Raw genomic sequence first — 23796 nt, forward strand, 5'->3', positions numbered from 1 at the left:
ATGTTTTGAATATCGCTACCAACTTTACAGAAACATGTGAGAGTGGCTATCGACTTTCAAAATATCGATAGAATAGTTTCAGCGGCTAAATACTTTTAATTTCAAACGTCTTTATTAAATACCATACTGTTGTTATAAATCATTTTAGTGTGGATTGATAATTAATTAATTATATTATTTATTTCAAATACTTTGAAGTTTTTCAATCAACTTGTATCAGAAAAAAATAACTACCTACCGGATTATATTCTACAAACCAATAAAATATTTGTAAATGAGAGCAATGAAAATGTTATTTTTGAAAAAATTTTTTTTTAATAGAATGTTGATATTTATGTAAAATCAAATATTAAATTCTAAATCGTAACTTACATTATTTACAAGTGAGCTTTATTTATGTAGGAAAGCTAATTACCTAATTCCGTATAACCTACCTATTGTTATTGAAACTAATTATTTGTTACCGGTATTGAAATTATTTAATAAAAATTTTAGCTATCACCTGTCATAAAAACTATTCTCAGTTGTTAATCATAGAACAAATATTTTTTAACAAAATATCTCTCTATTAGATATCAAATTACCTATGGAATAGTCATTCAAATCTATTTGGATTTAAGATGATTTTAATGTGGTAAGCAGATTTATTTTCTAGCTAATTTATTATTAGAATGTTTATGTAAGCCTAATTTAAAAAATCTATCTTACAATTATTGTATATTCTTGATTATTATTGTAAGTAAAACTTGAGTTGGAGGGTTGGGGCAAAAGCTAAATACAAAATTATGTAATAAGGTATTATAGTCTACAATGTAGGTAGGTACTCAATTAGTGAATAATTCATACTAGTTCTGATTATTTTTTAAATTTAGTACCGTACTATTTATTTATGTATGTATTCTCTCGTAATAAATGAATATGTAGGTAATAAAAACACATTAGCTGTAAAAACAAGTTGTTGGCTGCTGGTGCAGTACAAATACAACTGCAGCACTGCTTTTCTAAAATAATAAAGCTGCGTTTACACCGAAGTTATCAACAAAGAAGTTCACAAATAGTTTTCTAAAAATATGTTTCCATTTATTTTGCAGAAAACAATTTGCTGTTTTCAAATAAAGAGCAACAAAAGTAGTATTTTCTGTCCACATAGCGTAGGCTACCTAGTCAGCATGTTTTGTTGAGAGGTATCATTGTGTTGGCAATTTTCTCAGGAAAGACATCGTAAATCGAGGAAATTTCCTTAATAGCTTCAGCTTCATCTATTACCCACAATTGTGGGATCGATGGCGTCAAAAAATCAAAACACGTACAAACACATGAAAAAAAAACTGTAACAGTTCAGATGGCAGTGATCCAGTGCTCACGCTCTCAATAAAAATTCAAATTATCACCCATAAATTCGTTCACACTGTAGTATGCCTTTGCACACAGTAGCTTCCGGACGGTTCTCCTGAAGGCGGCCTCATCCAATTGCTTCACACTATTAGGCAGCTTGTTGTAGAATTTCAGGGCTGAAATCCTGTAACTGGCCTGTGATCGGTGGAGGCGTCTCCTGGGGATATCCAACAGCTCACTGCGCCTGGTGTTGTGGCGGTGGATGTCACTACGGGCAGCTAGAGTATGCTGTATCTTCTTGACATACACCAAGCACAGGAGGATGTAATGGCTGAAGACAGACAGTACACCAAGGCGAGCAAAGATGGGCTTGCAGTGGGCAAGCAATAAACTTACCAAATAAAAATGTATTGTTATTGTTAAGCCAATTTAATGATTTAGTCTAATGTTTAGTTTCCAAATATCAATCCTTTTCTAATTTGCAGGGTGGGGTTTTTATCACTTGTTAATGGTTACTACATGCCATCAAACATTTCAATTGCATCAGACGGTGATAATGAGCTTGGTCTAGATCAATTTTACAGAAATCCATTTTATGACTCAAAAATATACAATTATGGAAGCGTGGTGGGTAGAGATGGAAATTTTATAGAAAATGATAATTTTGATTATGAAATTTTTAAATCAAGAGCAGAAGACAATGGAAAATTCCCTGAGCTTTTCGATTTTCTCAATAATTCGAGCGATAATGTATTTGGAGATTATAACTTTATGAACAATGAAGACTCAGATCTTGAAATGGATAAACATACGTTTGGATATAAACCAGTTGCGAAAAGATCACTACAAAATGAAGTTATAAAATCAGAATATACAGTTCCCATTTTGGATTTTAATTACGGCAGGATCCACAATCCAATAGATGACAAAGACGCTACTGTTAGTTTCATGACTTCCTTGAAACACCCAAAACAATTCAATGACTTTCCTGGGAATGATATTGAAGGGCTGTTTAGCAACAAACCAAACCATTTGAAATCAAAATCTGAAGAAGTTGTTCCAAATAAGCTGTATGAATCTAGTTTAGATGGAAGAGGAGAATTACATTTAAAAAAACTCACTCATCAAGGAAAGCCCATGGATATATGGAACAATTTCTTAACAGAAATTATGACCATCAATAAAATGCAAAAAAGTAGAATTAACCATTTACCTGGCAAGGATCAATATCAATATCCGTTTGAAAAGAATGGAAAAAAGCAAGATGATATTATCAATAAAAATGTGAGTGACAGTTCACCAAGAAACTACACATCACGATTTCAAAAATACATGCCATTTTTATTCAAAAACATGGAACCCCAGAAAAAACAAAGAAAAGGACAACAAACCTCGCCTTCCAATAAAATTGAAACTAGTTTTGCTATTGAAGATTCTTCCAAATTAATGAGTCGCTGTGAAAGTAATGGTATAGAGATGTTAGACGATGATTATGATATTGATGATTCTAATAAAGAACTTTTCAAAATTTATAAACAATCGGATCAACCTCAAGATGAGTTTCTAACAGTTAGATTGTTCGAGCATTTGAATAATCCATTTCCAAATTTATTCAGAGAAATACCTCCACCAAGTGTGGTTGCTAATATTGTCAACAAGGATGTTCTCAGGAAATTGAAAAATAAGATTTCAGGTAAAGATCATGAGTTCTATGAGTTCAAATTCAAGAAAATCAATAACGATCCGTTTCCAAATTTGTTTTTTGAAAAGCCCAAATTGGAACAAGAGGAATTTGTCATAAGAAAGCTACCCATGAAAAAGACGAAGTCAAAAGATTTAAACTGACCAGATTTTATAAAGCAAGTAAATAAAAAAATGCACCTATTGTGACTGTGAATTGTGAAAAATTGAATGAAACCATCTTTTTTGTTTGGGCTACTTTCGAATAGAGCTCACAATTATTGTGAGTAAACAACTAAAAAAAGGTACTTGGGAGGAAACTGTTTACTGTAAATGAAGTCAATAAAGATTTTCATCCATACAAATATACTATTGCGATTCTACTGATCTTGAAGCATTCCAGTATAGTTTACTCCATCTTTTTTCATCCGTTACAATAGAATGGATGTAATAGTATACTAAGCATCAATGCATACTTATAACAAAGTTCCTACAACAATAATCATCTCACTTTGATATTGCTATTTTGTTATTTTTCAATTATATTAAATTTTCTCATTCTGCTAATCCAAATTTTCTCATTTTACTATTGTACGCGTACTGTCAAAGTACTACATACACAAGCAATATTTCCTTTCAGACATAAAAAATAGTGAGTACCCTTGAAACTAGAAATTGACTGTTTAAATCGATTTTGTAATAGCTGGTTTTCAATACTTGAATAAAAATATAGTCTTACTACCATTAAAAAGGATTATATATAAAATCAAACAACACAATTTAGTTTGATTCTTTTTAATAATAAATAACAAAACCTGTTTTACAGTAATGAGCTGTTTACTGGCAATCATAAGCTTTAAATATTCTGTTCTTTTTCAAAGATCAGTAAGATAATCAAAAACTTTCTAGGAAAGATGGCTTGATAATCTGAAATATCTTATTAAGATGTGATAATTGGAGGAAATATGTATAAAATTTAAAATCAGTGATTGTAAAGAATCTACTTATAAGTATGAGTAGCTTGCAATTCATGCTGAGTTCTTCTTTCGAGTAAATGCTGTTACTCAAGATGCCTTGACACATGAAATAAATAGTCACGGTCATTAAGGATCGATAATTGATTAACGTTTTACTTTGCTGCAATAGATCCCCAAATAAAAAATAATTATGAAAATTAAAACCAACCCAAGTTCAATGATTATTTTAATACCCTTTAAACTTTAATGTAAAATAAATTCTGATTCTATCCAATAAAGGTTTTCTAATTATGCTTAAAAACACATTGGTAGTTTCCAAAATTACAGTTTCTAATTTAGAACAAATTGAGGATAACTACAATAATAGAGAGATACTGAGTTGAGACAATACTACTAAAATGAATTATTTCATGAGAGCATGGACAACAGCCTTAGCGTTGAGAGACTTGAGATCCGTGTAGGTTTGTCCGGTACCAACAAAAACTATCGGTTGTCCTGTGATGTAAGTCATCGATATGGCAGCTCCAACCTGCAATTAATTGAATAAAACAAATCAAATCACGTTTATTTGAAGGAAATAAGGCTTACAAAAATCCTTAAATAACCTAACTACCCTAAATTACAGCTTCACTTTTACAAAATTTGTTTAATGCTGAAATTTGTGATATTTCATAGTTCTTATAAGCTATATTTCATAGCTTCAAACTTTTAAACGTTATTTCCAATTCCGGGTAGGATAACAGGCCAAGAATATTATTAAGATATTTAAAAATAAAATCACTTCATATCCACTCATAGAATATAAATAGAGAAATACTTGCAGTCCAGGCTCAAAAAAGGGTATAGAGGGAGAAGTTTGGAAGACGATTTTTGACCCCGCAGTTCTGTATAGGGTAGTGATGAGGTAAACATATCAAAAGACCTCAACCCTTTCTCCTGTGCTAAGGGGGTGGGGGTGGTTCAAAGCTACCATTTTTTGGTTTCTCGCATATAACTCCAAAACTATGAATTTTACGAACATTACTTCTATATACAAAATTGAAGCTTACATAATTTCCTACAATATTCATCTCAATATTTATCAAAATTTTCTATATCTTCCATGGTTTTCGAGATATCCGCTCTTGAAGGTGTGGCATTTTTGGAAAAAAAAACGTTTGCCTCAGATGTTTTGCTATTTCTGCTCTAATCACTTTTTAAAAATCGACAAGAAAAACTATGCTAATAATGAGCTTATAGAACATTAAATTATCTTAAATTGCATGAATAAGTGCATACTTTTACGCATTTCCCTACCACTGTTGCAGCAGCTGGATAACATAGCAAATCTCCTTATCCCTACCCCATGTGCTCAAGTGATAGTTTAAGGGAGGTTTAAAAGTTGCATTTTTAGATTTTTGCTTCCATGCTTCCATCTTGGAAACAATGCGTTCAACTAACAACAACATAACTAACAGTTCAAAAATGAAGCTTGATGAATTTTCTACAATTTTTGTTTAGTGTTATTTCCAAAAGTTTTCGAGATATTCACTTTTGAATGTGTAAAATAATTGTTGAAATAACAGGTTTTTATCTAATTTTTGCTCTTTCAGGGCTTAGGCAATAACCCACTAAGAATGCATTGCATAAATCAATGGATATTGTAGGTTTGTAGAGCTTTGAACTCTCTTTGATTTGATGTATTATTTCATTATTTCAAGTTTTCCTTCCAAGTGTTAACTAAGCGGTTCTACACCTTCAACAGAGGGGATAAAGATGCGCACTTTTGCTATTTCCACCTCCTAACTATAGTGAGGTCTACGTTATAATGACAGTATTTGATCGACTTTGGTTTTGCTATCCTTGTCTATCATTCGACAAAGCCGGTGGTACTATCCTTTTCTAGGTCCACAACGATGCCAATTATATTTTTGACAGTGTAGACATATAATTAATTAATGCAGAGAATCGGCATCGTTATTCTCCTATCTTTATCCACTGCAATTATAACGTGGACCACACTATAATCTCATTGAGCTACAAAGCCGAAAATCGTATTCCAGACACCCCCTTCAAATGTCATTGTCAAATGATCAATTGTTCAATTATTCTTATAATCACTTTTGTGTTAGCCTATATTAATTTGGTTTTGTTTGTTATACCATTATCAATTTCCAAGTAAGAGTTGACTGTAGTAAGGTCCACGTTATAATGGCAGCGAAGAAAGATAGGAGAACAGCGTTGCCTATTCTCTGCCTTGCCAACTCCTCTATACTGTCAATTGAGACGTCTATTGATTTAGACAGAGAGTTTCAGTTAGGTTACCTTGTCGTCAATGGTGTCGAACTTGGTGAGCACGATGCCATCGATAAGATGCGGATTGTGCGAGGACGAGTAGTCGGCCATGGCCTGGTTGAACTTGACCAGTTGATCGACCGCCTCGTTGCCCACCAGAGCCTCGCCCACAAACAGCACCAGATCCGGCTCGTTCACTTTCACCAGCTGAAACCATTGAAAGGCACAATAACTTTTGATCAAAGAAATTTATTATTATGGTGAAAACGAGAAAACTTTTGGTTAACCTTCAACTGTAGAGAATTCCATAAAACTGGAAATCATTCAAACTGGATTTGAATGAAGAAAGAACCAAGAAACATTTGAATGATCCAAGAAACTGGAAATCATTTTCATAAAAGATTTATCTGCTTTTAGATTGGCAAATCATGTTTTAAGTTTAACGGTGTGGATCACAATTTAGAATTACAGTGACAATGAGGAATAGGACACTTCTTGTTGAAACTTCAGTTGATAGTATGATCGACTGGATTGAGGTCGATGAGTTTACAAAGGATGCTATTTCAGTTGCAACGAAGCAGAGTAATGTGGTACTTATGGTAGAAACTATACTCGGCAGTAGTATGGGAACAGAAGACTAGTGAAACCACAATGGAATACTATTTCAGTTACTATGGTGCAGTGGACGCTACAACACGATTGAAACTGCAGGAAAACTAAGGGCCACGCCACATTTTTGCACTGTTGGCGGACGAGTCGAAAGGGCAGGAAGCTCTCTGATTCAACTCAATCAGCTGATAATCAGCCAGTGAACTTATGATTGAGTTGGCGATCGGAGATCAGCTGATAATCAACCAATCAGAGAGCTTCCTGTCCTGCCGACTCGTCCGCCACCAGTGGAAAATGTCTGAAAAACGCTTTATGTGGCTTGGCCCTAATTCTTAGAGGCAATTAATTGACGTACTTTCTGAATAAATTTAAATATTGAGTAACACGGTGCAGTCTCCAACCGAATTATTTTCTTATTTCCTGGGGATTTGTACTGACCGATCAGACGGGTTTCTTTACATAAACGATCCTGTCCTTGCATTATTGTAATTTCAAACAATCTTGGAAATGTTATTATTATTTGGGTGAGAACATTACTATTGCTTAGCATAAAAAGAATGAATAAATAAACATTGATGCTTCTTGAACGGCACTGACCTTAGCTAAAGCTCTCATGAGTGGTTCCTTATCCTGCATTCTGCCAGCTGTATCGATCAGCACAACATCGATTCTATTGTCTCGAGCGTGACTTATGGCCTCCATTGCAATACCAGCTGCGTCTTTACCTGTAGAATAATAATAATAATAATAATATCATTAGCAATAATCTACAGTAATAAAATGTACAAAGAACAAATATTATAATGATCTGTGAACTTTGAGTGTGAAGAAACGAGAAATGTTTCTCACTCTATATTAACAGCGAATAATCCATACAATGCGGATAATAAGAATCCTTTCTAATAAAACTAAAACGTGGATTTTTTTTCAATAATAATATTTACCTCAATGCAATACTAGACTAATGATCTTGTGTCGCTTGCTTTGTAAATTCACACATAAATCGAACTTTACAAAACGACTTCTACATGACTGTTACAAAAACCTCATGATTTTCCTATGATAATAGTAATTTAAAAATTAAATGAATGATTTGGATGCAACAAAAAATTATTTGCTAGAAGGTGGTATGTAGGGTAGAACTGAAGGTGTAGCAATGTAGGGTGAAACCAGTAATTTGACGATTCTCCAGTCAATCGACTGTGATGAAGACAGAAAAAACTGTAGCAAACTATTGATTGGACAGCATGCATACTTACCATATCCCTTTTCGTAGAGCTGGACCATCTGCGAGCCATTGTGGCGACCGGGAGGGTGGAGGGCGTTGAGGTGGCGCGTGTGCGTGCGCAACTGTTCGACTGCGCCCGCCCTGAACGTGTCGCAGGCGGCTATCAGCACGCGCAGATTGTTCTCGATCAGCCAGAAGCAAATCTACACAAACAAGTAGATGCCACTAATACACAACAACACAAGAAGATAGCGATAATAATATTATCCATCAGTCCTATGATAATATGTATAGTGATGGAGGTGGTTTTTTTTTAATTGGGTATTGTGGAAGATATTTTTATTCTGTATAAGTATGAAATATTTGTTTTATTTATTATTGTTATCTTTATAATTGGCAAATAAATGATTTTTGATATTTGATTTGATGTGTAAGTGCACGTTGAATCATGCATGAGCCGAAAAATAAAATCTGCGAAGTGCTATTGAAACACGTAGTGACTTGCATGTAGCTGATCACACTGAACGCAACCAGTGCAGCAAGCGTTCAGTGTGAGTGTTCATATTGCTCTCTCCATAGCTTGTTTCTTATCAGCAAGCTTGGTCATGCATAACCAAGCGTGCACTTGCACATATACGCATTCAATATGATCACACCCTAATACAGAAGATATTCATAATTTATATTCATAAATCTGGTAAACCTTATTTAATATCTAATTTTCGACCTATTTCTATATTAGATGCACCTGACAAAGTATTTGAATCTATTTTATATAATATAGTATTCAATCATATAAAACACGTCATATCACCTTTCCAACATGGTTTCATGCCTCGAAGGTCTACTGTAAGTAATCTGTTAACATTTACTCAATTTGTCTCTTCTAAATTAGATAGTCAGGATCGGGTAGACGTGATTTATCTCGATTTCAGTAGAGCTTTCGATTCAGTTAATTTTGAAGTTTTATTGGAAAAGTTAGTTACATATGGGTTTTCAACTGATTTGATCAAATTTTTCCGCAGCTACCTATTTGATAGATTTTCACACATACATTTCAATAGCTACAAATCTGCTGACTATGCAAATACATCAGGGGTCCCTCAGGGATCGACTTTTGGGCCTCTTTTGTTTTTACTCTTAATAAACGATCTTCCCGATTGCATTATTGGATCTAAGATCCTAGTGTTGCAGATGATGTAAAATTGTATAAATTAATAAGGAGTGTTGAAGATTGTGCTTAGTTACAACAGGATCTTGATAGAGTCCATCTATGGTGTCGTAGAAATAAACTCAAATTAAATATCTCAAAAACCAAGTTTATGGTTTACACCAGACAGAGGAAATATGATCTTTACGCTTACTCATTAGCAGGCATCAATCTAGAGTATGTCAATAGCATTCGAGATCTTGGAGTGTTGATGGACTCGACTCTTGATTTTAAAGACCAATTTAATCACGTTCTTAGCAGTGCTAATAGGCTACTTGGTTTTATACTTCGTTATTCAAAACCTTTTACTAGTTGTGATGTAAGTATAAAACTGTTTAATGCACTGGTCCGCAGTAAACTTGAGTATGCATCTATGGTGTGGGGTCCTACTAATGTAACTGATAGCTACGAAATTGAGAAGATTCAAAATAGATTTCTAAGACACCTTTTCATCAAGAAATTCAGTATCTTCTGTCCATTCAATTTTCCAACTAGTGAATTGAGATCCTTATTTAATATCCGGTCATTGCAGGTGCGGAGATCATTAAATGCCCTATTGTTGTTATATAATATTTTAAATCAAAACGTCCATTTACCATATTTTATCAGCATAATTAATTTCAGTGTACCATATGCAAGACCTAGAAGGAATATATTGTTCGAGATTCCCTTTGCTAGAACAAACCATCATTACAACTCATTTCTTTATAAAACCTTACGACTGTTTAATAGCTTGATTGAACACATTGATCCTTTTTCGAACTCATTCAATGAATATAAGAAACATTGTGAACTAAATCTATCATAAGACGCTCGTTTTTGAGATGAATTGTTTTGTAAACTCTGGCTGGAACTCTCCTAGTTTTAGACTTTTCTTTTCCTGTTTACTTAGCTTTTTTTTAGTTATTATTTTCTTTCCTGTAATCTTTAAATCGTTTTTTTAAATTGTATTTTCCTCAACAATCTTTGAAAAGGATTGTTTTACCTTCTCTCTTTTCACATTTTTCTTTATAATAATGAAATTAATTTGATTATTCTGAGTAAATGCTTTTTGCTTTCTTTTCACATTGTTTTATATGAATGTAATTAATTTGATTATTTCAACTGTGTAAATGCTTTTTGCTTTCTTTTCTTTATTTACTATATTTCATAATGTATATAAGTTAATTGTTTTTTCCATTTAATTGTGTAAATAAGGCTCTTTATGGATCTCTGTGAGCCTTTGTATGTAAAGAAAATGAATAAATAAATAAATGAATAAAGATGATAGCAATGATAATATTTGTCCATCAGTCATAATATATGATAATCTTTGTAGTGATGGAAGTGGCATTGTGGGAGATATTCATATAGAATGAAAGCACTTAGTCATTTTTGTATAGCATTATGGGTAGAGCAACAAAGCTGCTAGCGAGTAGACTCCAGGCAGCAGAGATAGGATGAGTAAGATCAGCTTAGATTCTTCCCCAGAGCTAATACCTGTGACCGAAGAGACCATATATGTTATAAGGAAGAAAGATTTAAGAACCAAAATCAATATACACATTGAATGAGAAATGGTTGGAGTTTGTAATTAATAAATGGGAACCACTAGTTACCAAAATATCTACTTTACTACCACTCAGAAAGTTTCTGAAACAAGTCCAGCTGAGCAAGTGGAATTGTATTTAAAATTGAAACTCAACTTATTCTTACGTTAAGTTTTGATTTCCAAGTACGTAATCTAAACTAAGTTTTAATTTCACATACAACTCCACTTGTTTTGCTTGACTTCTGAGTAGTAGTGTTAGCGATATTGTCGTAGATAGTCGTCCAATTCCATAACATCAACACCTTCTCATTCAAACTATAAATAATAACTTCGATTCTTGAATGCAATTTCTGATTTGGTTTCTTCGGTCGCAGTCCTTCATTCTGCGAAGAATTTTCAGCTGGGATTATTAATAATGAAACTACTTAAATCATTTGCCTGAAAACTTCCCTATAGCGACTTTATTGTTCTGACTGAAGATTCAGCAATATCCTTCAGGTTTACAGCAATAGTATACTAAAAATAATCATTATAAAGCCGAGTGACCTGGCTGGCTCAGGAATGGTGTAAAAGTTTTCAGGTCGCATCTGATCAATTTCAGGGCCTCTGGCATGACTTAACGACTGCTTTTATGCAGCCGGCACCTACGACTTAGCGTGTCCATTTGAAACATAGGAGTGGCCCGAGAAAAATACATTGGGATTCGAACCCCAGCCTCTGATTAACAAAGCCAGAAGTAGTATACTAAATTCTAACTAGACAAGATCTTTTTCTAGACTAATTTTAAGGTAGAACTGTTCTTAGTAGTTTGTACAGGTAATGAGGTGTAAGGTGATACATATTTTTGTGATAAAGTGGCAGCGTAAATGGAAATCGAACCCATACAATGAAGTTGGTTCAATTTCAATGTGGGTACTACACCAGCTCTATTAATTAACCTCAGTTTAAAAAAATGGTTGTACCTTGGCCAAGTTAGTGGACTTTCCGACGCCGTTGACGCCACAAAAGGCCATGACGAAGGGCCTGCCTTGCCGCTTGGCCTCCATGGCGTCTCGCAATATGTCCACGCGACGCCTGGGTGACAGAATCTGCACAAGCGAATCCGTCAGCGTAGTTTTCACTGTCGAAGCGATGCTCTCGAATGTTCCAAGCACCTGATATCAAATATAATTGAATATTATAAATCAAATATTGATTAGAACGTTTTTGATAATATTAATGTATGAAAAATAATATTCGCAGGTGTAATCAAATATTATTGATTAGTATGTCTTTGATAATAATATTATTTTTTATTGCGAATGATGCCCACATGGGCTTTTTGCTTGTACATGGGTAATGGGAAGTGTGAGAGTGAATTATGAGATGATCAAACGTCCATTCCTATTTTATGGGATTCGGGGTGCAACGCCTTGGTCAACTCGGCTATCTGGCCTATCTGTCTAATTAATATTAAACATATCCTATTTTTTGGAACTTTTGGAAGTGGATTTTTTATTTTTTTATCAAATTTCAATTATGATACATGATTTTGAACCGCCTTGACGAGCTGAGAAGAATGAGCTGTAGTAAGAGGAGATCTGATCATTCTGTCAAAAGTTGTAAATGTTTAAAGTTTTGATCCTTGACGTATCCTTATGACGTACCCCCCCCCACTAGGAAATACTGAAATTAAATGTTTCTAACGGGTGATTCTCATAGAAAATAACCCGCGTGAGATGATTTCAGCCGAAATATTTATTTTTTGTTAGGAAGGCCTTGAAAAGGTATTATAATGAAAAATTTGTATTTTGGCTGTAGGACATGATTTTATATTTTTGGGTATATCCCCCCTCCCCCCACTACTAAATTCGAAAATTCCTAAGGAATCCTGTTCTTAATGAATTGTTCTTTCACGTGATGTGTGGTTTTTTATCTATACTAGAAAAATATCCATGTTGTATAGGGTAGAAGTGGTAGGTTTGTATAATTTTGAAAACCCCTTAAAAAATACTCCTTTTTTGAAAATTCGTAGCTTTGGAACCAGAAATGGTAGAATCCTGCGCGACAACTCAATGTATTGGAAATCTTATTCTCTTCAATTTTGTCGTGAATAATTTTTCTTGAGAAACTCAAGGTTAACGAGATGAAATGGGAAAATTGAAAAAAGTCTGAAATTTTTGGCGTTTTGGGGGTGGAGCCGCCCTCTGGCGTGTCAGTAAATTTCAGATTCGAATTCAGCGCCCCAAAATACATATAGAACCGCCGAGAAAAATTCTTTCGGGGCTGTTTCCCGAAAAACGACCATTTGCCTGGACTAATTATTTATAAAAAATTGAGAGAATAGTTTTGTGCTAAACCTGTAATTGTCTCCCGATCATAATTATAGAATGACTTTGACCTTTTTATTTGATGACGAGGCGATGTTTCGACAGTAATGTCTACTTGACCACGGTTATATATTTGTGATTGCATGAAACAAATCATTTCATAATTTGTGGATGATAAGCGATTGTTTGAAAAATTATTAATAGTTTATAGTGTTTAGGAAACATACAAAACAAATTTAGACTACTCCTCAATCTAATAAGAAGCAAATTTAAAGAATAAACAGTTCGTAAGGCTTCGAACTCTGCCGTCAGCCGAAGTTTATGTTAAATTATAATAATAATTAACTCTTGATGTGAAAAACATAAATATATATTTTATTTCATGTATATACAAAATAAAATATAAAATTGACATAAATTGTGTTTCATAACCAAACAGAGTAATATTTCGATGAGTCTAATAGATACCTTGCCCTCCAATTTCGATGCAACTGAATCACACAGTTTATAAGCGATGTCGGATGCCACATTTTTCGATATGAGATGGTCCCTCAATTTATCCAGAGCCGGCTGCATACTTTCTCTTGACAAGCTTTTTTGTCCAACCAAGCCCCTGTTGAAAGGATGAATAAATTCTTAACAAAATTATACTCTATTCCAATTGGGGTTCAACAATCAAAACTATTTTCTCATACTATGTACGGTATGTCTAGTAGGACATCTACAAGTCTAATTTAAAAAGTTTAGAATTTATTGATATTCTATTACATTCATGAAGTGTTTATTAAAACTCAACAACCAAAACAAACTACTCTTCCATATCAATAAATATAAATAAAAACAAAGTAGGTTACCCTTTTTGAAAAACGTTTACAACATGTTTCAAAATTAAAATCATTTTCAAGTGAGTGAATAAAATGAATAAATATGTTGTGGGTAAAATTTTTAAAACTGGTACTTAGATTTTTTATTTTTATTTCTTGATAATTAAGAGTAGCCCTAACCTAAAATGTAATCTCTCATAGTATGTATCTGTAGTAGAACACCTAAAAGTCTTTAATTCTGAAAGTTTAAATGAGTTGGACCCTGTTTGAATAGCATCACTGTAATACAAATAGAAGATCAGATGAAATTTCTTCCAAATTCTTTGTTCTCTAATTCAATATTTTCTTTATTATCATTCAATTAACTTTTCATCTAAATCTCCTTCCTCAATTCTCAATCTTAATCTTTCTACTTTTATTCAAATACTAATGAGCCTCTGAATAAATCCTGGCTAACGCTAGGAGTCAAGGTCTCAGTTTCATACAATCTGACAACGCCGATATTAGGTATAATGGAAACTCAAGTCCCAGCTTACTTTATTCAGAATATAGTTGATAGATTAAACGGATCAATTATTCAACCGTAGATTGCTACAATCATTAATAGAAACCACCATAAGTTTACATAGGTATTGTTTTACAATGATATCAATATTCATAACATAGACTCATTTGAAGAAATACCATAGAGTAGTTGTTGGTTGCCATGGAAAAATTTGTAATGTGAAATTTTCAGATTCAATATAATCATCAAAATTTTATATTTGTTTGCTTTTTAAATGTAAATTGTGTTCAAAAATAAGTTTTCTTGATTTTAAACTTTATAAAATAGAAACTCAGGAAGTGAAAGTGCAACTTTTTAGTGAGAAAACATGAAGAACCCAATATATAACCTATAAACTTGAGTGTTGATAGAAATGACATTGGGTAATACGGCGAGGCAGAACATCCAAAAGGATCTCTCTGCTAATAAAAGCCATATGAATAACTAAATTTGAATTTAGAAATTATTAGTTGTTTGCGATTTTTATGTGTTCTTATCTTAATCGTATCTTTCATATTGACAATATTATAATTATTTATGACTTGCCTGTTGCTTTTGTAGCTTGATGGCCAATAGAATGAATCTTGAATCTACTCCACAATTCAACACATTTGTGGAATCTTTGCAAACTATTAAAACTACATAATAACATTAATTTGGGAAATTTATCAAAATTAGGAAGTTCTGGACTCAGTTTCTCTGTCTCCTATTGTATTTTATTAATTCCATAAAAATAAATAGATACCTGAACATAGAAAACATTCCCGATGACTTTGAGGATTGTTTCTTGTTTGTGTTTTGTTGTACTTGTTGCTCGTCGTCATCATCATCGTCATCATCGTCATCCTCTTCACTCTCCACTTCCAAGTCTCTTATGCCTCCCACCATTTGCCCTACCATCTGTATTAAACAAATACAAAATCCGATTATAGAATTGATATGGATTACAGTTTTCTTAAGTTCTTTAAAGAGGTAAGACTAAACGGGAAGAGTTATATCTATAATATGAGTTATATCTGTATGGGAACCCCTCAATAAGTTGGAGACTATTGTAGATATCATACTGTAACTTTCAGGATAAGTTATTGGTCGAATATTCTACCTTTTGACGTACAACTGGATTTCAACCCCTCATAAGGGGGTGGCTTAGGGGTTGTAACTAGAATATATTAAGTGTAAACACCCATTTTGTAGCAAATGATTTTAAAGGTATATTTAAAACAAAAAAAAATGGCATCAATAAAAATGTTCTACGTGTTTCATAGACATGTATGACATGTGTTTTCATTTATCACTAAAATTTTTCCTGTTTAATTAACTTTTATTGTAGGATAATTTATTTTTATGTGATTTGTATTGATAATGAATCAGTGTCATTTCGCTTTTACATACAGAGTGAGTCATATGTATGGGAACTCCCTAATAAGTTGGAAACTGTAGTAGATTGAGCCACAAATGGCGACCATGTGCTCTCCTAAAATTGTAGATATATATTATTTGTAGTAACACGTGCTCTGAACATATTGTATTGTAAGAATATAAACGCTCGAAGAGCTAGAATAATAAAAAGAACCGTTTCTCGAAACTATTGAGAATGCATTTGAATAGCCTACCTAGCCAGATGAAAGGGTCATTATTCTTTTCAAAATAGTTTGAAACAAAATCATTCTTTCATAGAAACTTGCTAACAGTATTCCTAACATCAGTCACAGACACGTTTACAATAGAAACCACATGGCCCACTGTGTTTTGTGTTAACCCTTGTATATATCTATAGCATAAGTTGATGGCAGGTAAATGAAGATTGTGTATAGCAATATAGATATATAGTTAGGAGAGAAGTAAATATAGATATGTAGTTTACAACGTTACCACATGGTTAGCATATGCTACAATTTTACCACTTGGTTAGCATATGAATATTATTGAAGCAATTATTTGATGATCAATTATTTGAATGGTGATCACATAAAACCATAGATATGAAACGAGTACATGTTTATAAAAACTAGGGTGTCAAGTAGATTAGGCTATATGTATAAAGTATTCAACATATATTGTAAACTCTAAGGTTCAACTTTAAGAAATTTATATTGATTTTAAATTGGTAATCAATAATTTTGATGTAAAGTGGACTGTATTGAATAGAAAAGAAACAAGTGATATCTCTACAGAAACAAGTACATGCAATGAATATATAAAAGAACAACTCACCGAAAATCTGCAGAGTACCTAATGTAATATTTATATTATTGAGCTTACAACTCCCAGGTAAGGTATTCAGGTGTCCCCGAGGTAGGAGATGAATCAAGGATGGTGAAAAGGCAAGCTTAATTGTCATCTACTGTTGGTAAATTCGGCTTCCATCATATAACGTTGCACATATATTTCTGACGAGATATTTACAATGTCTTTAAAGACTATAGATCGGTGAACTTTCCAATCGAAAAATAATAGTTTAAAACTTTCAACTAAAGGGAGTTTGGCAAACACTCTTCCAAACGTAGGTTTATGGTGTACGATATAACATTAACGAAAAAATAATAATTTGAAGAACGATTTTCTTCTGGAAATGATCGACGAATAATAATTATCAATTCCAACTCGAGGCAAGCTATTACGAAGCGAGACTGAGCTGAAAGAAACAGCCTAACCGGCTAGTGAGCGCGACGCACTCAAGTGAAAGAAATACGAACTGAACGAGGAGCGCGCGTCCAATTCAAAAACGAAAAATGAAAACTAGAGCTGGCTCCAACATCCCCCCCCGGCTGAAAAGCTATTTTCAGACAAGGCTAGAGAACAAAGAAACAAAAAAAACAATGAATAAACGACGAAAGAAATAAAAATAAAACAAAACGAGAATAAAACAAAAAATGCAAAAGGAAAATTATTGAGTAGGCAACGGATACAACTTTGTAGCCGGCCTTTTGAAGCGACCATTGGCGCACCGCACCATAGCCACTCGAACGACACCGTCAGCACCGGGAAATACTTCCTCAATCACCCCCAGAGGCCATTTCAACGGTGCGACATTTGGTTGATCCACTAGGACGATTGTACCAACCGTGAGAGGGGTGGAATCCTTACACCATTTCACACGGGTTTGTAATTCATGTAAGTATTCTTTGCGCCAACGACTCCAGAAAGACTGAACCATTTGATTGACTAATTCAAACCGATCCAATCGATTCATTGGACGATCTTCCACATTTAACATAGGAAGGTACTTAAGAGGTGTCAAAGTGAGAAAATGAGCCGGTGTGAGGGCGAGGGGTTCACTCGGATCCGCGCTCATTTGACATAACGGGCGTGAGTTAAGTACAGCCTCAATTTGAACTAAGACAGTGTTCAATTCTTCGTAAGTCAACAACTGGTTACCAATAACTCGAAACAGATGTGACTTTACTGATTTTATATTCGCCTCCCAAAGACCGCCGAAGTGAGGTGAACCTGGCGGGATGAAATTCCACTCAATGCTATGATCAGCAAGTTCATTCTGGAGCAGGTTTTGATATTCCTTGGAGTTCAGCATCCGTGACAATTTTATTAGCTCATCATAGGCGCCGACGAAGTTGGTACCATTATCGGAATACATGACCTTACAAGGACCTCGTCGAGCAAGGAAACGGCGAAAAGCTGATAAGAACATTTGGGTCGATAAGTCCGAAACTAATTCAATGTGAACGGCTTTAGTTGCCATACAGACAAAAAGACAAATGTACGATTTAAATATGAAAGGATTCCGACGCCTGGCCATGGTGATTCGAATGGGTCCACCATAATCAACTCCACATTGGACGAATGGTTTAGACGACAGAGTTCTACAGGCTGGCAGATTGCCCATTTTCGGCGGTGTAAGAGTGGGACGATAGTGAAAACACTTGTTACATTTTCGTACATGACTCCTTATAAGGACACGGGCTGATAAAATCCAATATTTTTGTCTCAAAATAGACGCCAATAAATGAGGTCCAGCGTGACAGTGCTTTTCATGAAAATAATCAATCAAAAGCGTGACCAATGGATCATTTTTCGGTAATATAATCGGATGACAGCTGTCATAATTCAACTCAGAATTTTGTAAACGTCCACCCACACGAATAATATCATGATCAAGAAAGGGTGACAGTTGTTGAAGATGAGAAGTACATTCTTTCCCAGCTTTCAATTCCAGTAATTCTTTCGAAAAATGAATTTTTTGTACGACTTTACACAAATGTTTTTCCGCCAAATCGAAATCTAATTCATGAGGTTTAGGCAATAGACGAAGTACTTTCAATATTAACACCATGATACGCAATAGACGTTGGTAGTTGGAACAACGAGCAATTAAAAGATGAATCGAATTAATAGATGAATTTTCCGACTGTACTACAGTGACAATTGAGTGAACCTTGACCTCAGGTAGACACTCTATAGGTTCCAGATCGACCTTGACGGGCCAATCACTCTCTTCTAACATTAGCCAAGAGGGGCCAGACCACCACAAATCATGATTAATTATTTCAGAAGGGGATAAACCTCTCGAAATGGGATCAGCTGGGTTTGAATTTCCTGCCACGTGTAACCAGTCGTTGATAGGACAGTCTTGAATTTTCGTAACTCGATTAGCGACGAAAGATTGCCATCTAGATGGACAGCCCCTGATCCAATGTAAGACAACAGTAGAATCCGATAATGCAACAACGCGAGTCACGTGACAACGAAGGCTCAAAACAGAGACAACAACCTGTATTAATTCAGCGAGCAAGAGCGCCGCGCATAATTCAAGCCTAGGTATGGATAAAGTCTTAGATGGCGCGACTTTTGATTTAGCGCACAACAATGTGATAGTTGCAGGTTGCATATCCATTTGAGATTTTATGTAGATCACACCACCATAACCTAAAGTCGATGCATCACAGAAACCAATGACAGTAATTTTCGAATCATTCATCACTCCTAAATGACGTGGTATGAAGAGATTGGACAATAAAGGGAACTCCTTCTGACATGTCTCCCATTGAAGCGCAATAGGGGGAGGTACTGAATCGTCCCAATCAAGACCAGCATTCCATAATTGTTTAATTAAACATTTAAGAAACAAAGTTAGGGGTGACAAGAGTCCCAAAGGATCGAAAATGCGTGCTACTACCGATAAAATGTGACGTTTGGTAGGAACAGACTGATTAGGATTCACTGAAAAACAAAACGAATCACTACCAGGTTGCCATTTCAAACCTAGGACAGCCAACAAATTTCCCATCTCGAAATCTTTAGACAAGGCCGATTTTTCATCTTCCGAGAAATCATTCATCAATTCAGGTGAATTGGAACTCCATTTAGTAAGTTCGAATCCGCCTCTCTCGAACAATTCTTTAGCCTGACTACAAAGACGATTTGCTTCACCTAAAGAAGACACACTTGTCACCAAATCATCCATAAACATGTCACTCGGAATACGAGCTTTAGCATCAGGGAAATTTTCACCTTCTTCTTGAACAAGTTGATGGACAGTTCTGAGAGCTAGAAACGGTGACTCACTCAGACCAAATACGACAGTTTTTAATTCAAAAATTTGTATGGGATCATTGGACGAAAATCTCCATAACAAACGCTGAAATTTGCGACACGATTCATCGACAAGAATCTGTCTATACATCTGCTTTATATCAGCAGTTACAGCGATAGAAAATAACCGAAAATTGACTAACAGAACGAAAATATCCGTTTGCAACTTGGGGCCGATATGAAGTATATCATTCAATGATACTCCAGTAGTAGTTTTCGCGCCTGCGTCAAAGACAATACGCAAAGGCGTTGATTGACTCTGAGTTTTGATTACAGCATGATGAGGTATAAAATAACCACTTTTATCACTCTGATTTTTTATCAATTCCATGTGTCCTTGTTTGAGATAATCCAAGAGGACATCGTGATACACTAAACGCATGTTTGGATCACGTGCCAGTCGTTTCTCCAAACTGATGAGTCGACGTTCTGACATAGCATAAGAATCACCAAGACAATCAGGGGATTTTGAAAACGATAATGAGACAACGAATCTACCCGAATTTTCACGACGAACGGACGATGCAAAATCCTTCTCGCATTCCAACTCATCAGCAGTGAGTTGTTTTCCTACATCTGGAACGCTTTCCACTTCCCAAAATTTTCGAACTAACTTATCCAACGGTGATGTTAGACAAGTCATCAAACACGTTGAATTTTCTGAAGATTGAGTTAAAATAGGGGCTCTACCCATCAAAATATAACCGAAAACACTTTCCAAGGCCATCAAATAATTCGAATCAATTTCCACACGACCATTTCGGAAAATATGGGGCACTAATTCAGCTCCTATAATAGCGTCAATTTCGCTGGGAATGTGATAACTTTCATCAGCAAGTCGAAGACCAAACAAATTTGATAATTTAGAATTATCAATTTTACTAGTGGGAAGCTGTTCCATGATTTTTTCGACAACTAATGGTTCAATGGAAAATTTAACACTAGAATCGAGTCGAGATTGAAGCGTGACAAAAGTACGACCAAAAACTGATTGCGAATTTCCGCCAAAACCATTCACAATTAATTGGAAAGGAGAAATCGATAGTTGCAATTTACGACAAAGTTTACGAGTAATGAAATGACTTTGACTAGCTGAATCAACTAAAACTCTTATTTTGTGCAATCTACCTCTCTTATCAGGTACCTCGACTTGAGCAGTTGATAGTAGAACACTATACGGTGCCGACTTCGAATCGATAGAACAACAGGTAATAGTATTATTTTCTACCTTTTTCGCATCCGAATTTGATGACGAATTTGAAGCATTTCCGAAATGTAAAAGCGAATTATGCTTCTGACTACATTCCTCGCAGTTGGAAGAAGTACAATCTTTACTACGATGGGCTGGCGAGAAACATTTCAAACAGCAACCCTTCTCCTTAACAAAACGAAAACGGTCCCAAGGTGATAACTGACGAAAAAGACGACAATTGATCAATTATGATTTGTCATCGAACATTTCAGACATTCTGATATTTTTACCGGTGATTTGGTCACTTGCGAATTCGATTGAACAACCAACACTTTGGATTTTGGTATTGGTTTCACTACTGGCTTGCATTGTTTAGACGATTCGTCATGCGGTAACGATTTAATCTGCCTTTCGATGAATGAAACAAAATCAGTATATGTGGGATCATCCTTAGTATGAACTGAAGCTTCAAATGCCTTTCGAGAAACAGGATCTAAAATTTTCAACGCTTGGAACAGAAATATTGCATCAGATACATCTTCACCTCGTAGGCGTTTTAAAGCAGTAATTGAAGCACAGAACTGATCGACTATAGAAACTAAACCTGCACGAGACTCAGATTTTAGACAATTGAATTCGAAAATTTGTTTCAGGTACACATTTGAGAGTGAGCGGGGGTCATTGAACCGCTTAATTAATGCATCCCAAATAATTTCATAATTATTAGCAATAGGTGGTAGATGACGTGAAATATTAGCCGCTTCTCCAGATAGTTTGGACACCAGATATTGGACCTTTTGTTGATTTGGAATCGATTTGTTGTCATGAATCATGCATTTAAACATTTCGTAGAATACCGCCCATTTTGATTGATCTCCGTCGAACACAGGAATTTCAATTTTCGGTAAAATATTAGACGAATCCTTATTGGAAGATACAGGTTGAGCCGGGGTAGAAACACTAGGTACAACCTGACTGCGTTTTTTCAATTCACTAGCAATTGCTTCCATATGTTCGAACATTTCCATATGTGAACTACTAAATTTGGGTACAAATTCCGGGTCTTTTTCCATTTCAAGCTCCTGTATTTCCATTTCAACAGCTTCATAATCCTGAACAGTTTTAAGAGTGGAACTATAGAGAATTAGAAATTGTTTAGCACTAGCTTCTTCTTTTAAAGCCTTTTTCGACAATTCGAAAGTACGTTGAATACGATAGAAATATTGCTCAAGTTTAGCTCGTTTGAGCTTTAACTTCTTTTCACTCATGATTGGATATTGGAAAGGTCTTAATGATTTTCATTTACTAATTTTCGAATAAAATTACGAATGCAACAATGAACGATTTTCATTGATGATTCAAGCAAGCAAAATGATAATGTTAGTACAAATTGAACAGAGAAAGCTCAATAGACGAAGCAAGCTAAGCGATAACGTTATCAGCATTGCAAAGTAACGGTTCCGATCGGACAATAGAGATAAGAGTGAACCAACTTGATCGGCTCAATTCATAATGTACAAACAGGTTTGAACCCTAGCATGCACAAACGATTTACAATAAAATTGGATAAGTGCTTGCCAAATATTTGAATAAAAAATAGCCAATAAAATCTGGCCTGGATGACCAATGTAAACTCTAAGGTTCAACTTTAAGAAATTTATATTGATTTTAAATTTGTAATCAATAATTTTGATGTAAAGTGGACTGTATTGAATAGAAAAGAAACAAGTGATATCTCTACAGAAACAAGTACATGCAATGAATATATAAAAGAACAACTCACCGAAAATCTGCAGAGTACCTAATGTAATATTTATATTATTGAGCTTACAACTCCCAGGTAAGGTATTCAGGTGTCCCCGAGGTAGGAGATGAATCAAGGATGGTGAAAAGGCAAGCTTAATTGTCATCTACTGTTGGTAAATTCGGCTTCCATCATATAACGTTGCACATATATTTCTGACGAGATATTTACAATGTCTTTAAAGACTATAGATCGGTGAACTTTCCAATCGAAAAATAATAGTTTAAAACTTTCAACTAAAGGGAGTTTGGCAAACACTCTTCCAAACGTAGGTTTATGGTGTACGATATAACATTAACAAAAAAATAATAATTTGAAGAACGATTTTCTTCTGGAAATGATCGACGAATAATAATTATCAATTCCAACTAGAGGCAAGCTATTACGAAGCGAGACTGAGCTGACAGAAACAGCCTAACCGGCTAGTGAGCGCGACGCACTCAAGTGAAAGAAATACGAACTGAACGAGGAGCGCGCGTCCAATTCAAAAACGAAAAATGAAAACTAGAGCTGGCTCCAACATATATAATGTTGTACAATGAATTATAATTTAATAATTATTATTATAAGCTAATTAAGTTAGTTGAATCCGAATTCATAGGCTAAGGACAAATTTGTAAATAGAATAAATGGTATATTTGATTGAAACATGTTGACAATGAGTATAAGAAACCTGCTTAATTAATTAAGTAGTAATTAATTGGTATCTTATTAATTTGATTTATTCAA

General features: G+C 34.6%; 2 protein-coding genes across 2 annotated transcripts in view; one reads left to right on the plus strand and one right to left on the minus strand.

Annotated features, from left to right (window-relative positions):
- Positions 1-489: 489 nt before the first annotated feature.
- Positions 490-3376, plus strand: LOC120353576. Its single transcript, XM_039437791.1, has 2 exons — positions 490-634; positions 1821-3376. Exons 1-2 carry the CDS (start codon positions 621-623, stop codon positions 3178-3180), a joined length of 1374 nt encoding a protein of 457 aa, XP_039293725.1. The 5' UTR covers positions 490-620; the 3' UTR covers positions 3181-3376.
- A 418-nt stretch (positions 3377-3794) lies between these two features.
- LOC111052391 (signal recognition particle receptor subunit alpha homolog) overlaps positions 3795-23796 on the minus strand; it is a 29335-nt gene continuing 9333 nt past the window's right edge. The window contains exons 6-12 of the mRNA XM_022339053.2: positions 15267-15421; positions 13622-13766; positions 11807-11998; positions 8135-8306; positions 7473-7600; positions 6297-6473; positions 3795-4521 (exon numbers count right to left, since the gene is read on the minus strand). Coding sequence (XP_022194745.2) covers positions 4396-4521; positions 6297-6473; positions 7473-7600; positions 8135-8306; positions 11807-11998; positions 13622-13766; positions 15267-15421 — 1095 coding nt within the window. The 3' untranslated portion in view covers positions 3795-4395. The remainder of the gene's footprint in view (positions 4522-6296; positions 6474-7472; positions 7601-8134; positions 8307-11806; positions 11999-13621; positions 13767-15266; positions 15422-23796) is intronic.

The sequence above is a fragment of the Nilaparvata lugens genome, chromosome 11 (genome assembly GCF_014356525.2).
Source record: "Nilaparvata lugens isolate BPH chromosome 11, ASM1435652v1, whole genome shotgun sequence".
NCBI classification, from domain to species: Eukaryota; Metazoa; Arthropoda; class Insecta; order Hemiptera; family Delphacidae; genus Nilaparvata; species Nilaparvata lugens.